General features: G+C 32.9%; 3 protein-coding genes across 3 annotated transcripts; 1 reads left to right on the top strand and 2 right to left on the bottom strand.

The window, feature by feature from the left end:
- Positions 1–3,301: 3,301 nt before the first annotated feature.
- Positions 3,302–4,797, top strand: LOC122600504 (protein LATERAL ROOT PRIMORDIUM 1-like). The gene is made up of 2 exons (XM_043773229.1): positions 3,302–4,052; positions 4,253–4,797. The coding sequence occupies exons 1-2, from the start codon at positions 3,386–3,388 to the stop codon at positions 4,600–4,602; spliced, it is 1,017 nt and encodes a 338-aa protein (XP_043629164.1). The 5' UTR covers positions 3,302–3,385; the 3' UTR covers positions 4,603–4,797.
- Positions 4,798–11,091: 6,294 nt separating this feature from the next.
- Positions 11,092–12,900, bottom strand: LOC122601851 (pentatricopeptide repeat-containing protein At1g63330-like). The gene has a single exon (XM_043774586.1). It carries the CDS (start codon positions 12,898–12,900, stop codon positions 11,092–11,094), a length of 1,809 nt encoding a protein of 602 aa, XP_043630521.1.
- A 2,639-nt stretch (positions 12,901–15,539) lies between these two features.
- On the bottom strand, positions 15,540–17,039 carry LOC122601850 (pentatricopeptide repeat-containing protein At1g63330-like). Its single transcript, XM_043774585.1, has one exon. The coding sequence runs from the start codon at positions 17,037–17,039 to the stop codon at positions 15,540–15,542; it is 1,500 nt and encodes a 499-aa protein (XP_043630520.1).
- Positions 17,040–18,519: the final 1,480 nt, after the last annotated feature.

The following is an 18,519-nucleotide window of genomic DNA, read 5'->3' as shown; positions in this document are numbered from 1 at the left end:
GGCTATCAACCCAGTGGTTAGTAGATTGGCTATATGAGATGGTCTTACCACGCTTCTTCTTGAAAGTGTCCAAATTTGAAAGGGAATTTTTATCATTGGGTTTTTAAACCAATCAAAAGTTAATTGAAGATCCTTTTAATCAATAATCTTTTTGTCCGAAGTTTATTATCTTGAAATATTTATTTGTCTTTCTATATGAATTAACTAAATTATAACCCGTGTAAAAGGCGAAAAAATCATATAAGAAAAAATAAATTTATATATATTTAAAGCTGACATAACAGAAAAAAACATTAAAGGTTTAAAAAATTGGAAGAATAAAAAACAATTACACAAACTAACAATGAAAACATAAATACCTTTCTATGAAACCATAAATTGGACAATTTATTTTTTATTTGATCACCTTTAAGTATATATATAACATAGTTATAAAAAAATCTATGAATATTAGTATTTTTATGTTAGAAAGTAAATATATAATAGTCAATTCTCGGGACAAATTACACCAAGTAACAAATATAGTATATAACACGAAATCATGATTCTGGTGACAACTATTATATCATCATACACAAAAATATATTCTTTTATAATATCAATCTCCAAACTATAAAAATTCTCATATGTGAGTATATTTTTTTAGAAACTTTTGGATATTCATATTATTATTCTGAAAAAAAGTTTGATAAATAAAAAGTTAGATAGATAAAAAAAAGAAGTGTGTTTTAGTTTAAGCAAATTATATGAAGTTGCAGGACTGATATCATAATTTTTTAAAAATTTAGCCAAAGATGATGTAAGCAATATGATCTAAGGGTAAAAAATAAAAATGAAAAAGGATAAAGTTATCAAAGTGTAACATACTTTTACAAAATAGTCATTTAGTGCAACCTACTTTTTTTTGGTCATTTAGGTCACTATACTTTTTAAATTTAACATAAAGTATAACCTACTTTCAAAAAATGGTCACTTTATATAATCTATTTTATTTTTAGTCGTTTAAGTCATTGTACTATTAAAATTTGTCACCAAAGTATAATACACTTTCATCCAATGGTCCTCGATACTTAAATTAACTAAACAAAATACTCAAAAATCATCAAAAATATACGATAATATTTAAATACTTAGATTATTGTCCCGCGTAATACGCTAGTGAATATATATAATTTATATAATATTACTGCATTATAAAAAAAAAACATACGTTAACACTCATATACTACATGTTGTAAAAAAAAATGTATATTATGATAACAACAATTTTTTTTGTTAATTATGTAAGTCACCATAAAATTTACGTTATTATTACATAAAATGGTTTAAAGTATTATTAACCTTTATAAAGTCTTACCATTATTCACTTTCATAGTACTCTCAATTTTTAAGTTCATTCCATTTTCAACTTCATGTGCTTAGTTTGTAAACAATAGTAAAAACTAAACGAAAGTGTACCACCTCAATCGCTTTCATAGTTATCATCGAGTTGGTTAGAATAAAACTTGCAATAATGTGATCCAAATCAACATGTTAGATACTTATACAAACTTCAATGTTATAAAAATTAAATATATAATCAATTAGCACAATAGATAAAAATATAATAAAAATACTAAACACAATGTTTCTATGAGTGTTTTAAAATTTGAAACATTTTATGTTGTTTAAAAGAACATCAACAACCATAATTTAAATTTACATATTTAACAATTTATTTTACTTTGTAAATATTATAAACAATCTATATATTTAACATTACGCTTTTTAAATTTTCATATAAAAATAAATATTACTATATACTTATATAATTTAAATATAATTAACGCTTTATAGCTTCTAATGATTATTAATAAGTAGATTATTAAAATAAATCTTCACGAAAAAAATTTCTAAAACTTTTAAATGTTTCAGTTGATGATATTAAATTAACCCATATAATAATTCATATTCACATTTTAAAGAATATATTACTCATATTTAATAAATATGAACTAGGGTTGACCACTTGTTATCGAAAAAAATAACAGAAAATACCGTCGGTAATAAACATTAAAAATACTGGAAAAAGTATCAAGTTATATATAAACTAACTTTATCAATAAACTAATAATATTTATTTTTTTTTTGGTATTTTCATAAGTCATAAATTAGTTTTAGTTTTATCAATAAGTTAGAATAAGAAAAGTTTTTGGAAGAAAACTTTATACGTAGTATACAATATTAATTAATTGATAATATTAGATTAATAAAATATTATGTTAGTATTGAAGGAAATATAACTTATAATAGATTGTAGGGAGAAAAACGAAAACACACACATGTTTTTATTTATTTAATATTTAATTTAACACATAAGGTTATATTTTGTATAAATTTATAAATTATAAGGACTAATGTCGTGTTGACCTAATAATCAATTTGATAGATAATACAATTATTTTGATGGTTGTGATTAAAAGTTTAAGCTAATCTAACGGTCATTGTTTTTTTATAAAAGAATTTAGAACCTTGTTATATATATATATTGGTAGAGGGTAGATGTAATCAACAAAATACGTTACCATTGCCGCTAACTTAATCAATTAAAAGTATCCTCACACATATAGACGGACGATATATAGAAATGTAAAGCCCATATTTATTGTTAGATAAAAAAGAACAATTAAGATGGTGGCAGAAGGAGTACACTAGCAGTAGCAACCCTAGAGTAAGAGAAAATGGAAGGAAGAATAGCGTGTAGTGTGGGGGGTTCTCTCATGTGATCACTTTACAATAAAGCTACAAAAAATAAAAAGAAAACTACTCGTAGAAAAGAAAAGTGTTTTATATAGAGATCCGGCCCTTTGATTGATTATTGGAGAGAGAAGACATAAATAAACCCCAACCCACCAAAGTTTCCCCCTTTTCAAGACAAAAACTCCATAAAAGCTCACTCCATCAAAACTAACCAACCAATTCATTCATTTATTTTTATCATCTAGCTGGTAAATTGTTTGCTTTTTCATGTACAGTTGCACTTCTTGTAGTAGTCTGTAAAATCTCTGTATATCATCTCTCTGCTCTCTGTTAAAATCTGATCATCATCATAATTATATTCCAAATCTTCCCATATCTTCATTTTTGTTTCTTTTTAGCCTCATGTTCTAAAGGGTAGTACACTTGGTCTCTGTCTTTAAACAATAAATAAAATTCAGTTTTTTTTTTTTTTACAAATACTTACATATAAAAAATTATACTATCTAAAATTAAGTTATATTATTACTATACGTTTGTAGTTGTGGCTTCTAGGTCATCAGGTGCCTTTACCGACCAGGATCTTTCTTTGAGTTTCAATGCTAGTGCCGCCGCCGCCGCCGCTCAAGGCGGAGTATCCACGACGGGGATGTGGTCATCAGCCGCTTCAAGGCAAATCAACTATGGAGGACCTACTGAAATGGGAATGTTTGTTCTTGCACAATCAAACCCCAACCACCATCATATATCATCTGATCATCATCATCATGTGCATGCTCACTCTCTTAACACAACCACCGCCGCCGGTACGACGGCGTTAGGTGTTGGTGTTATACCGCTTTTAACCGCCACCCCTCTCACGGCGGGGGAAGAGGGTATTATAGGAAACCGTAGTAATAATAGTAATATTCAGTTTTGGCAACCCACACAACAAAGTTATGTAAAGAAAATAAACATGTTTTCGGATCATGGTTTTGGTGGGATAGGCGGGTCAACGTCTGGGTCAACGCTGACTTGTCAAGATTGTGGGAACCAAGCCAAGAAAGATTGTAACCATAGAAGGTGTAGAACTTGTTGTAGGAATAGAGGTTTTGATTGTCCTACTCACGTGAAAAGCACGTGGGTTCCGGCAGCTCGTCGGAGGGAACGTCAGTTGATAGCCTCCGGTTCATCGGCGTCTACCTCCGGTACCAAGAAACCTAGACTTGCTACTAATTCTCGGACCACAACCACTTCACATACTTCAACTTCAAATAATAATAATAATAATACACCTCCAAGAAGCTTTGACACTAGTACTTCTAGTCATCACCAAGGTAATAAATTAATACTCATATCATAAGGCTGTCTGACACCTAAGCTTAGTCGTGTACCGTCAGAATATTAATTTTGATATCTAAGTTTAGATACCAAACAACCTTATACATAAATACTTACATTTTGCCATTGTGTTACATGTTGTTACATTTTGATGCAAGTTTTAATATATGTATTATGTATTTTGGTTATTAATTAGATGCAAGTTTTATGCAATCATTGCCGGGTCAAGTGCATGCTCCGGCGGTGTTCAAGTGTGTGAGAGTGACGGCGGTGGAAGACGGCGGAGAGGACGAATACGCATACCAAGCAAGTGTAAAAATTGGTGGGCATGTGTTCAAAGGGTTTCTATATGATCAAGGTATTGTTGTTGAAACAAGTAGTAGTAGAGACCACATCAACATTTCTAATTTTTCTGAATTGCATTTGGGTGGTGGTGGTGGTGGTGGCTCAGGGCGGAATGTGGGTGGTTCGTTAACATCTCCTCCATCACTAGATACACCAACGGTGGTTTATGGTTCTTCATCTGGTGGTGGATTAATTGGTTGACATAATTATTACTGTTAGTTCGGTTCATATCTTTATTTTTGTCATGTAGTTTACTATTTAAGCCCAAAATTTCATGGAATCTAATCTAGCTAATGGATGGCTTCTTATTGTACTACTAGCTAGCTAGCTATTTGTTGTCCAATCAACTTGCTTGAAAAGATAATCCGATTTTTCTGCGTGCATGTTTTATGCAAACTCCCCGCAATTTATGGGATAGGCCAGTCAGACCTTTATATTCTCAAAACATGTTGTAACTTGTTGTTTTGTATATGTATGACATGTTGCGATGTTACTCATTTTTGACTTTTGTGCTAGCTAGGTTCAACTTGATATAGTTCAGTCTATTAAGTTGTATATGCATGGGTCAAAGAGTCAAGACTATGTAATTGAATTTGTAAACCTTGATATAGTTCAGTCTATTAAGTTGTTATAAATCAACCGTCAAAATGAGCTTTCAGGCAGTAAATTTTCACCGGAACTGATGACAGCGAGGTAGTGTATGGGGATGCTTAACTTACCCAATTAAATGGATTACCCATATGAATTAAATGGATTAAGCATAATCTCGTTGGTGTTACTTGAGAACCTTGGTGTAATATTGCTTCTTTTTTTTTTTTTTTTTTTTTCTGTAAGTGTACTATATAAACGGTACTTAAAACGAGAGAATGAATGACATTTTGTGTCAGACCATGCATGTGTAATTCTCCTTATAACTTAACTATCTACACACCGGTCAAACGCGACGTTTTATATAATACGGGGCGATAAACACGGTGTTTTACATAAAACATGACGTTTCAGATATGTTTTTATAAACCGTTTGACGGTGTATCTATAGTAATACTCTTTTTACAGTATATAATAATATAGATACACAGTTAGCTAATTACATATTTAATGTTAAACCAGAACATATATGACCGGAGTAAAGTCGGAGGGTGTATTATTTTTAAGATTTTGATTAATAAATTAAGGTTGTCGTGAAACTTCAAATTTTTAATACGGAATATATAATTGTTACTTTAAACAAAGATTGTACACAAAAAGTTAAAGATGCAAAGGCTAAAAGCCTAAAACATTCAATTCAGAAATGTCTGCATGTCGTAAATAAATTAATACGAGTAAAAGTTTTCGCTCTAAACTATTTTAAATACTCGTATAAAACTAGGTGGTGGTGTTTGATGTTCAAAGCTAAATTAAGCCGTGAAACTATATGCAAGTGAATTAATTAGCCTTATAGAGTTGTAGTACAAACTACAAAACTCTAACAAGTACGAAGTAGCTTTAGAAAAGTCGACGTGTTCATATTCGCGTCCCACGCGCGTCATTTTTGCATATTGGGTCTCAACAAGGCTTTTGCATATTGGGTCTCAACAATCTATGACCATCGCGCCTAATACGTTTTAATTGAGCCCGCACCTACCTTGTTGTTGAAGTATGCATATCATCAGCACATATAATGAATGCATGTATACACACATATCTCGCTAATTAATGATATGAATTTGAAGTTAATTACGCCTATATATATCATGTATTCATTTTATACATTTTATTCATCATATATATTATACATTCATGTTCATACTCATTATCTTTTACTTTAGTTGTAATCAATTAAGTTAACTTTAGAACATATTGGTTGGTAATAATACACATATTTAAAGCATCTGTCTATTAAAAAAAAAAAAAAACTATAAAGCAGAATTCAGTTGAAATGTAATTATAATTAAATAATATAGATATATACCAATCCATGAAACACAATATCGTATTTTCCAATAGTAATTCATGCATGTTTTCACTATAATATATTAAACCTTATATAAAAACGAATTGTAATTATTAATTATACCGAGTGGTGTATAAATTCATTATTGGAAAGAAAGTGTGTGCCGAAAGCGAGCCTAACATCTTTATAATATTGAAGCATTTTAATGATTTCTTGTGAATAAAAAGTTGCATTTTATGTGGTTAAATAATAAACAGAATTTATGGATGGTTGTGTTTTTTTGTTGAATAAAGTCATTGCATTCCCCATATTTTGAGTCATAAATGTCAAATCCAACAGTAAAAAGTATTCCCCTCGAAGAGACGTTTACCCATGCTTAATCCTTTCTCTAGCCATTTATGTCTTTCCTTTAAAGACAATATTATATATATTGTGCCGTAAGATTATGCAACGGTTCAAAACCCATTACAACTCAAGTTTATTTATTTTAAATACAATTTTAAATGTTTAATGGAGTCACTATTGAGAATAAAATAGATATGAACGAATACAAATGAGTTTTGGCAAAGTCAACCGATTCATGTTAAAAGCAAACGTTTTAATATGAGTTAAAGTATGTCAATATATTAACGAACTTCTTATTATTGGTTTCGAATAAGGCAGTATAACTATAAGTTTATGTGAAGACCTAGGTAGAAGCAAAGTTAAAAGCTGAAACTCCTAAAGCCTTAAATGTTTTAGTTAGTGACGTAGCTAGAAACTTATAATGTAGATTCTGACCTCACAGTTTTATTAGACATCAAATTTTTTTTTCTTAACATTAATCAGTCAATAACTTCATTACTTAATAGAGGTAATGACCCATTCACCACCACCACTAACGTAACCCCCACTCGACCTTCCACACAATATCTGGCAACAGCAAATAGAGACCCACATGTTGTTGTGCTCGCATATCCATCGGGCACCATACCGCTGGCATGTATCTAAATCTATAAAATTGTTGTCACCATTTATATCCAGATCCATTTAATTTAAATTAATAAATGAAATTGGATAGTCTGATCTTCAAATAGAGAGATATGTATTATTTTGTTTATGTATTTGTATATATGTATTTAATTTTAGAATATCTAGGTTTTAGGTAAGTAACACAAAAAGATGAAAAATTATCAGGTTTTTGTAAAAAGTTAATAACATAAATCGTCTATGTGGTTTACCTAAATAGTCATCTTTCGTCTTTTAGAGTGGAAATGACTAGAATATCCCTCACGTGGGAGGCACATGGGGGGTGTAACGAAGAGAAGGTGACGGTCACATAGTCAAATGACCAAACGTGAACCTTATCCTCTTATAAAGGACTGTCCTTGAGGTTTTGGATTTTTAAGGACGAAAAGTGACTATTTTGGTAAACCACATGGACGATTTATGTCATTAACTCTACTTATTATAATAAAGTAAATGGATGTAAATAGTAACATTTTGTTTTTACATGAGACTTTTACATAAATATTTAATTTAACAATTATAAAACAAAAATTCCTTGGTTCAAGTCGTTGGGATGTTGGTTTCAATGGGAGGGGTCGTTGGTTCGAAACCCGCTCCCTCCTCCCTTTTATGTTTTCTTTTGTTTTTTATCAGTAACCTTTTGTCTTTACATTTTTTTTTGTAAAGTGAGTTTCGATTCAGATGTGTTGGAAGCAATTTTAACCAGAGATTTTCAGGACCTCCAACCCCCTCCTTATGGAAAATTCCTTTGAGATGAGAACCCCAAGACTTTAACCTGATACCTTGGGTAAACTCACCCCGGGACCCACATAGTGAATTTAGAAAATACTCCTGGCCACTTGGGTTTAAGCCAATGGTTTTTTTCCATTGATTTAGCAATTATAAGATAAAACTTGTTTTGGTTCAAATGGTTGGGATGTTGGTTTCAATAGGAGGGGTCGTTGGTTCAAAACATGTTCTTTTTATGTTCTTTTTGTTTTTTATTTTATTGATGGCGAAGGTCTGGTATATTAGATTTTACCCCATATATATATTTTTTTTCTTTTTTTAACATTAAAACTCAACAGGAAGCTTATATATTTTTAGTTGTTTATATTGTTTTTTATTTTATTGATTGGGGAGGTTTGGTATATTAAAATTTACCTCCTTATATTTATTTTTTATTTTTTCTTTATTTAACATTAAAACTCAGCAGGAAGTTTATATATATTTAGTTATATATAGACTATCAAATTGAACCAAAGAAAGAAAAATAGTATAATTAGTATTCATATTAAGTTTTTTCTTTTATATGTAATTTTTGTTCAACCTGAAACTTTTCAATCCAATCATATTTACACTTACATATTTTCAAGACTCAAATGATCATAATTTAACACTTATTGATGTTTGACAAATCATTTAAACCACACTTAATCAAAATCATGCATGATCCCAATCACCTACATTAACCCAATTTTTTTTTCTAGCAGAAAATTCTATTAATAAAATAATACATTATATAAATTGGACAAATATATCATAAAGGCCATACGAAACTAAAATTGAAACAACGAGGCGATAACCATAAGAAAGTGAGTGATAAAATAGAATGAAAATTTCTCTCGCACGATTCTTGATCCGTTGAAAAAGTCGTTTGATTTCTGTTCTTCCACAAAATCCACCACCAAATCTGGCACTAGCATCAACCATTACTATATAATACAAGAAAAGTTATTAAAAAAATATATATAAAGCAAATAATACATATCGAAAAGATGTTACTAGTTACTGATATATTGACTATTTTGATTACGTAGGTCGTAGGTGTGACAAATTCTTCAATGGGCTTGCATTATACATTATGTTGGACTAAACAAATTTTTAAATGGGCCTAATGGCCCAATATGTTTTTTAATCATTCATTTGGGCCTAAAGGGCCAAGTATCTTTATAACTCGTGTAAATGGGTATATTGGGCTATGTATGTATGTATGTATGTATGTATGTATGGACGTCTCTTTTAACTTTCAAAAACTTCACATAATGTTCATAAAGTCATTGGGCCTAATGGGCCTAATTTGTTTTTGAGTCATTTGTTTTGGCCTAAGGAAAGTAGGCCCATTAGGCCCATTTAAGACAACACGAAGGTGTATTGTGCCCGTTAAGCCCAATAGTCAAGGACGACGAGATAAAGTTAAAACAAAACACTAACAAATAACTTGATTATGGTCATTCTTAAGAAATTGCATGATTAAGTACTTGTTCACGTGATAATGAGTTGGGCAAGTTATTAGGGTTACTCGTAGATTTATATATACTTAATGGGCGAAGAACCAATTCGAGTAATTAAACAGTTTGGAAAGCCCAACAGAAATAATTAATAGACCCAAATGGCCTATTAGGCCCAACAGACAGGAAAAAAATGAAAGCATACCCATTAGGCCCATTTAAAACAACACGAAGGTGTATTGGGCCCGTTAAGCCCAATATTTAAGGATGACGAGATAAATCTAAAACGAAGCACTAATAAATATAAATCATACATAAGTGGTGACTATCACTCAATTTCAATTACACATAGTCAGGTTAGCACTTAAACTCATTCTTACGTTTTGTCCCTATACACTACAATGTTAAATAACTTCATTATGGTCATTCTTAATAATTTGCATGATTAAGTACTTGTTCACGTGACAATGATTTGGGCAAGTTATTAGGGTTACTCGTGGATTTATATATACTTACGTATGTACGCAAAATCGGCTTTTAGTTGATCGCAGAATCACTGAATGTGTGTGTATACGTACTATAATAACTAATTATTATATTAATACTTATTTAAAATTATTTTTACATTTTTATAATTATTATTTATTAGCCTTAGATAAGTATCAATTATTAAATTATTTTAAATTATATTAACTAGATATTTTACAAAAATTATTATTTTACAATTATTGAAATCATTAAAATATTTCATCGCAAAAAACATTTTCGTCGCAAAAACTTGGCGGGAAAAATTTTTCATCCGCGGGAAAAATAAAATAAATACAAAATTTTAGAAAAATATATTGCGTCGCAAAAAACATTTTCGTCGCAAAAAACATGGCGAGAAATTTTTTACGTCCCACGGGAAAAATAAATTTTAATGAATGTTTAGAAAAATATATTGCATCGCAAAAAACATTTTCGTTGCAAAAAACATGGCGGGAAATTTTTTTCGTCCCGCGGGAGAAATAAAATTTAAGAAATATTTAGAAAAATATATTGCGACGAAATTATTTTGTCGCAATAAACATTTTTTTTAAAAAAATTTAAAAATATAATTATTTCGTCGCAATAAACGTTTTCGTCGGAAAAAAACATAATTTGACTTTAAAAGTCAAAAAAGTGACTTTTTTGTCGTCTAGTGGGTTTTTTGTGACAAAAATGGTTTCGTCGCAAAAAAGTAAGATTACCGGAAATGGATCAAATGGGTTATCATCTAAGCTTCAATGGGACTTGCACATTTTGGTGAAACTACACGCTTCTTCAGTTCTTCCCGTTTTATATTTACGCGGTACACAATACTTGTCAACAGCCTAATAATTCACCATAAACTTCTTTAAGGGTGGTAACTTTATCATGCCAAAATATCATGATACACTTGAAATCCAAGAAACTAATTACAAATAAACAACCAAACAGAAAAATAATACGCAGAAGTCAACATCCATATATAATACTCCCAAGGCATCAAACTAGGCACAATAGTTGTGGTTAGGCTCGCTATATATCTCTTGATCCACAGCTATCAGATAGAATTGAGGAATACTCGGCAACAAATTTGAAGCACTCCCTAACTCTCTTAGCGTACCCTCTTTTCATTTCACTAACTATTGTGGTTAGCTCATCAGTAGGCTTGGTTTCCGTATATCCTTGGATAGTATCATTATCATCCATGCTACTCCTTGGCTGCAAACCACTATTTTCCAATTGAAGAAACAATTTTTTTGCATCTTTGAGTAGACCTCGCTCACAAAATCCTCTAATCATCAACACATATGTATCTAAATTAGGTTCCAAACCTTCAAAAAAGAGGTCACGGAAAAGACTCCTTGAAGTATCAAACCTCCCACATATATTTGTACAATCAATGAGAATATTGTACACGTCAATGTTTGAATTTAGTTCTTTGCCATTCATAAAGTAGAACAGATCCAATGCAGCATCCACTTCATACTTATCGCAATGATCCGTCAAACATAACATGTAAACGGAATATTTATGATTCTGCATCAGCACTTTCATCTCATCAGAAGGTTTTCCCATTCGTTCCCTATACCAGATGTAACGAGTGACACTGTTTTCTTCGATTTCCAAACCTGCCCGACGATACATAGAATCAAGGTCACGCTTATAAGACCAGAAGGTCATGTCATCTAAACTGGTAAGCCTATCCAATAAAACGTTATAAATGTGAATAGTAGGTTTGAGTCTTGCAACAGGACTCTGCATCTGCATGAATTCTAGAGTCGACATTGCTCTTTTCAGTTCTCCATTCAAACAATAACCTTCAATAAGTGAAGTGTATGTCTCTAAGTCAGGAAAACTGAACCAAAGAATATGAAGCATCATGAAGTTAACAATCTCTGCTTCTTTCATCTTACCCTGCTTGCAGAGTGCTTTAATTAACACACTAAAGGTTGTCCAATTTATAGTGATCTTTTCATCGTGCAATATTTTTAGAATCCGACAGACCTCGTTCCAACGACCTGACATGGAAAGGGCATAAAGCAATGAGTCGTATACGGGGTAAATAGGACGGATCCCTCTGCGAAATTTCATTTCTTCAAAGAGTCTGAAAGCATCATCTATCATCATGTCTTTGCACAGACTATCAATGATGATTTCATACGCAGACGAAGGATATGTCCCACCTCTTCCATCCATTAGCCTAAGCAAAGCAATGGCTTTGAAGTGATTTCCAATCTTGCAAAGACCCTGAATCATCGTGTCGTAATTTAAATATGCACGATCTTCAAAAAGTAGTTTGTTTTTGATGAACTTTTTGAATAACTTTTCTGCACCATGAGTACTTTCTCCCTCAAAGAATCCATCTAATATTTTACCATAACCAACAAGAGAAAGTTGAATATGATCTCGCTTGATGCAAAAACCTAAAAGCATGAAGATTTTTTCAGTGTCATACAATCGAGAATAGCACTGGATGATGGTTTCTATGGTGAGTTCGAAATCAGGAACATCAACAGCACACATTTCATTGAACATATGGAGGGAGGCAGAGTAGTATTTCCACGCCGTAACAACTTCCAACAAGTCATAAAACTGTGAATATGAATAAGGGGGTTTAGCTATCAACTGATCAAAGCAGCCGTAAGCATCATCCAAACTGGTAAGGTGTCCAAACTCACGATAAATTGGAGATTGACGGTGCGGGGTTGAAGTAAAAAGTGATTTCCGAAGAGGTAACTGGAAATACGAGAAACGGGTGTTGGGAAGAACAAGGAAACGGGTGGTAATGGAAATACCTCCAAATTTCATCAACGCATCATGAATTCTGATACTAACCGCCATCTAGAAGCAGCAACAGTTTTGTGTTAATTAGGTTTTCAAAGGCTCCAAAAGTTGCACTAAATAGGTGGCAAATTAGACCCATTAAACCAAAGTTGGGCAATGGGCTATTATTTCAATTTTTTGGGTTTCTTGGGCCCTCTAATTTTGGTCTTTTCTTAAAAGGCCGTAACGGATAAATGACTAACATGGATGTGTCTACGCCGGTTTGACTTTACGGTTGGCAGTGGAAATACCTCCAAATTTCATCAACGCATTATAAATTCTGCTTCTAGCCACCATCTCTCTCAACCATGTAGAGAAACCAAAACAGTTTTTCGTTAGGTTTTGAAAGTTTCAAGTAATGGTGGCAAATTAGACCCAATAATTTAAAGTTGGGCGATTAGCTTTTATTTCAGACTTTTGGGTGTTTTGGGGCTCTTTAGTTTTAGCCCGGTGGGTTGACGAGTAGAGATTTTAGATTTCAGTATTTCACAAATTTTTTCAGATCGATTTCAGATCTAGCTTCGAGTTGAATTGAGTAAAAACGGCCTAGATTATTCAACTCATTGATTGTTATAATAAAAAAAAAAGTCGCGTATGCAAACTAATTGTTCGATAAAATGCCTAGTGAAACTCATTAATTGTTATAATAAAAAAAATTAATAGCCTAGATTTCAGTATTATTGCTATGTACTGTTGTTAATCTCTTACGCATTTGTGCATACTTCTTTAGCATTAATTTCTCATGACTAGAAATTGTTATGATTCATGAATCTTCAGATTAATAATTGGTAGTGTTCATGTTGAAGGATAAAGAATGATGCAGCCAATATCATAATGCAATTGAAAGCATTGAAATGGCAAACATGTCCATTAATTATGTAATTTCTATTATCTCTAATGTACCTAAACCCACCAGCATTGTAATGTTACAATCAGGTTGCATCAATGGAAACCAAAATGAGACTAAGAGTTGTTGAGCCGCTCTGAACCAGGTAATCTGAAGCATTTTTGTTGCCTTTCCAAGTTTTAGCAGCCAAATATGCGAGGCTAGCTTGACCAAGACTCGCCGTGTGTAAGACACATAACAGAATCATGTCATCGGTAGTTTCTTCTAAGCCCTGGAGACTATGATGTAGTTGGTGATGTTGATGAGAAGCTGCAGGTGAAACAAGAATGTCAGCGTAGTTGATACAAGGATTTGGTCATTAGGGGTGAAGGATGGCAGAGATGCGTTGAAGATGTTTCTTTTTTATTATTATTTTGGTTGTGTTTGGGTTGCATGTTATGAGAACATTTTACTAGTTATTTTTCTTTAAAAATTATGTTTTGCATGGAATGGATACTCTTTTTGCTTATATAACCTATGTTTTGAATGGAATGGATCATCTTTTGGTTTAGCATGATTTCCTTTTGGATGCATGAATATTCATGTTTATATGCAGTTGGTGGGGTTGGCAGGCCAACCAATGCAGGTTCATGCCAAAACATAATGTAGAGTATGGTGGATACTCTGGTTGTCATGTTTACAGTTAACATTGGAAGTCAGATAAAGTATGTTGTTGGAGTGATGGCCAAACTTTTAGACCAAAGGGGTTGGGGTTCATGTTGGCGGGTCCGGTTGGCGGTTAGGAATCTCTGACCCTAGCCTGACCCACTAAAAATTTTAAGTTGGAAATTTCGGCCTTGACTCACAACCTGTCAACCCGAACGCAAACCACCAACCTAAAAAAAACTGGTTGGTGGGCCGTGTTTTTGAGATTATTGGGTTTATTTAAAGTCAAATAGGTTATATGAGTTGTGAGTTGGCTTCTTCGTTTTCGATGAAAAAGAAAGAAAATCTTAATCTCCGAAAGTCTTTTCCTTCCCCCGCCGCATCTCCCTCCCTTCGTCGAGCCTTTCCTTTGATGGCCGGGGGAAGCATTCCCTTATCTAAACTTGGCGGGCATTCTTTCCAGCCTGACTCAAATAGGAGGTGGGTTTGTTTGGTTTGAACATAGGCTCAAACATTATTTGAAGGGTCCTAGCTACGCCATGCGTTCAATAAAAAATCTGAAAGCTACAAGTTAATTTCAAGTCAAATGGGTTGGAGGGTTGTCTATTATAAAAATTTATACAAACTTATAATATTTTCTGGTTGGCGGGTCGACCTCTAATCGGAGTGCCAACCCGAAACCGACCCTAAGAATCAAGTTAGCTAGTGGGTTGACAGGTTCACAGATCGAGATTTCACAGCATGAATTAGTTTTTTTAGGTTGGTCTAAAGTCGGATTAGTATTGAGTATATTGACAGCCTATTGGTAACAACAGACAACACAAATGAATTATTTTTTAAAAACACCATGATCCAAGAAAATAATATACAGGAATACTCAATAGGCGGTAAAAGAATTGGCCCTTTAGATAGCTCTTGATCCACAGCTGTCAGATAGGATTGAGAAGTACCTGGCGACAAATTTGAAGCTCTCATCAACTCTCTTTCTGTACCCTCTTCTCTTTGATTCAATGAATAGCTTTGTCACGTGATCAATGGGCCTGGTTCCGGTATATTCTTGGATAATATCATCATCATTGATGCTACTCTTCGGCTGCGAACCACTCTTTTCCATTTTAAGAAAGAATTTCTTTGCATCTTTAAGTAGACCTCGCTCACAAAAACCTCAAATCATCAACACATATGTATCTAGATTAGGTTTCAAACCTTTAACAAAGAGGTCATGGAAAAGGCTCCTTGAAATATCAAACCTCCCACAAATCCTTGCACCATCAATGAGGATATTGTACACGTCAACGTTTGAATTTAGTTCTTTGCCATCCATAAAGTAAAACAAATCGAGTGCAGCGTCCACTTCATACTTTTGGCAATGATCCATTAAAGATAATATGTGAAGGGAATATTTTTGATCCTGCATCAGCAGTTTCATCTCATCAGAAGGTTTTTCCATTCGTTCCCTATACCAGATGTCTCGAGTGACACTATTTCCACTGATTTTCCAACCGGCCTTACCATACATATAATCAAGGTCACACTTATATGACCAGAAGTTCATGTCATCTAAACTGGTAAAGCTATCCAGTAAAATGTTATAAATATGAAGAGTAGGATTGAGGCGGTCACGCTCCATGGATTCCAGAGTTGACATTGCCCTGTTCAACTCGCCATTCAAACAATAACCATCAATAAGTGAAGTGTATGTCTCTACGTTACGATAACAGTACGGATCAGCAATATAAACCATTATGGAGTCAACAATCTCTGCTTCTTGCATCTTGCCCTGTTTGCAGAGTGCTTTAATTAATAGATTAAAGGTTGTCCAATGTATAATGATCTTTTCATCGTGCATTTCTTTTAAAATCCGACAGACCTCCTTCCAACGACTAGACATAGAAAGGGCATAAAGCAAAGAGTTGTATGTGAAGACATTAGGACGGATCCCTCTGCGAAATTTCATTTCTTCGAAGAGTGTGAAAGCATCATATATCATCATGTCTTTGCAAAGACTAGTAATGATGGTGTTATACGCAACCAAATTATTATTAAAACCTCTTCCATCCATTAGCCTAAGCAAAGCAATGGCTTTAAAGTGATTTCCGATCTTGCAAAGACCCTTAATCATCGTGTTGTACGTGGATTTATTGGGTTCGAAGAGTTTGTTTTTGATGAACTTTTTGAATGACTTTTCTGCCTCCTCAGTGGCATCTCCTTGGATTAATTCACTTAATATAGTATTATAAGTATCGAGAGAAAGTTGAATATCTCTCCTGAAGCAAAAGCCTAAAAGCATGAAAACTTTTTCAGTTTCATACAATCCAGAATAGCACTTGGTGACAATACCTATCGTGTGCTCGTCAACAGGAAGACCAACATGACACATTCGATCGAACATATCAAAGACAGAAGAATAGTATTTCAACTTGGTAACAATATGCAACGAGTTATTAAACTTTATAACAGATGGGAGAGGCCGTTGATGATGTATCAAGTAATAAAAGGTGCTCTCGGCATTATCAGAGTATTCATGATCCGTACATCCAGAGTGGCAATGGAGACCGCTGGATGAAGATTTAAGAGGACTTAACTGGGAATTTAAAGGAACAAGGAAACTGTTGGCGGTTCCTTGAGATTTGATCAACGCATGAATTCGGCTTCTAGCCGCCATCTCTCACGCCACCCTTGTTGTAACTTACTACTACTAATTAGGTTTTGAAAGTTTCTGATGAAAATGTACTCCGTGTAAATATACTCAATAAAAAAAAAGACAATATTTGAACATGGAAAAGATCGAGTAACTTATAACATGGAAATAATTTGATTGAATAAATCTTTATTTTGTTTACTAGCACGATACCCGCGCGATGCGGCGGTAGTCATAGCGGCGACGGTGTGATGGTTGGGCGACAGTTGGTTATGGAACGACGTTGAGTTGTATATATAATTGATGTAAAGGGTTAATGGACATATTTTAAAACATAAAGGATTGATAGTGTAATTTAATCATTATTGTTAAAGAAGTAGTATATGTGAAAATATTTTAAAGGGTGTTATATTTTCAACATTACCAAAAATAAAAAAAACTATTCCTTTTATAATATAGTATAGATAAATTACAATTTCTTCAAATAAAAGATATTGTTTATCATTCAAATTTCAAACTATTCTTTAGATCAAACTTTTGCATTGCCCATAACTAGACGTGTTCGCACCATGTGTCGGCACGACGAGGAGTGGTGGATGTAATTGAATTAAAGAGTATCATGTAAATATCTTAAGAATTAAGACATATATAAATGTTGTAGATTAATTTAGAAATGATATTACTCATGTTTAAAATATTAGATAATGGTAAGACATTTTTTTTATGGTTATCAATTAAAAATTTAAGAGGGGAGATGGGGTCATTTACAAACCAGAGAATTTATTCGTTTGAGCAGCCCGATATACATGACGTCCTTGAACTACTGTTAATGTTTTATGGGAATGTTGTTGACCATCAATTGTCAATTATCTGAAGGCAAATATTATTTTCAAGCAGATAAATAGTAGAGATTTCTTAGTTTTTGGCGTCGTTTATTTTTCATGTTAATCTAAGGACTTGTGTATTTGTCATGATAAATGGGCCTTTTTGTGTGGATTTTGATCCTGGGCTATAAAGAGATTCAGGCGACCATAGATGTGCGGTGGTATGATGCGTTGTGACTCATAGGATTTTGAACCCATTCCCATTTGAGCTATTTTTTTTCTCTGTGTACCCGGTTGAGGTAACATAACCCAAAACCACTTCCTCATAACTAATCTGGTGGTTTTTATATTGTGGAGGACTGCAGAGTTCCTAATAGAGTACAACAAAATGAAATGAGAAAGGATGTGGCCGAAGAAGTCAACCAACTCGTTAGTTTCGAAACTTTGTTTTTCTTTATACATTAATTACTTTCTTTTCTATGTATCTTTCTTATTCATTAATTGTAATATATGATTTAAAAGCAGTTATAAAGTTAATTTTTATGCAGTTAGGACGTTCTTCTATAGTTGGATCTGTCTTTGGATGGCCAACACTTCATGAAAAGCCTACATATGCGGTAAAACTTTATTTCATGTTATAACTGTATTCTTTACTGTCATAAACTAGATTTTAGACCCGT

Source organism: Erigeron canadensis, chromosome 5 (genome assembly GCF_010389155.1).
Source record: "Erigeron canadensis isolate Cc75 chromosome 5, C_canadensis_v1, whole genome shotgun sequence".
NCBI lineage: Eukaryota > Viridiplantae > Streptophyta > Magnoliopsida > Asterales > Asteraceae > Erigeron > Erigeron canadensis.
This window is presented reverse-complemented; position numbering and strand designations above follow the sequence as displayed.

What these genes read in the sequence shown, in the direction of transcription:
- LOC122600504 (XM_043773229.1), top strand. Translation starts at nt 3,386, where the DNA reads ATGTGGTCATCAGCCGCTTCAAGGCAAATCAACTATGGAGGACCTACT. An exon ending in TACTTCTAGTCATCACCAAG is followed by an intron (nt 4,053 to 4,252) that starts GTAATAAATTAA and finishes GTTATTAATTAG; the next exon opens with ATGCAAGTTTTATGCAATCA.
- LOC122601851 (XM_043774586.1), bottom strand. Translation starts at nt 12,900, where the DNA reads ATGGCGGTTAGTATCAGAATTCATGATGCGTTGATGAAATTTGGAGGT.
- LOC122601850 (XM_043774585.1), bottom strand. Translation starts at nt 17,039, where the DNA reads ATGGCGGCTAGAAGCCGAATTCATGCGTTGATCAAATCTCAAGGAACC.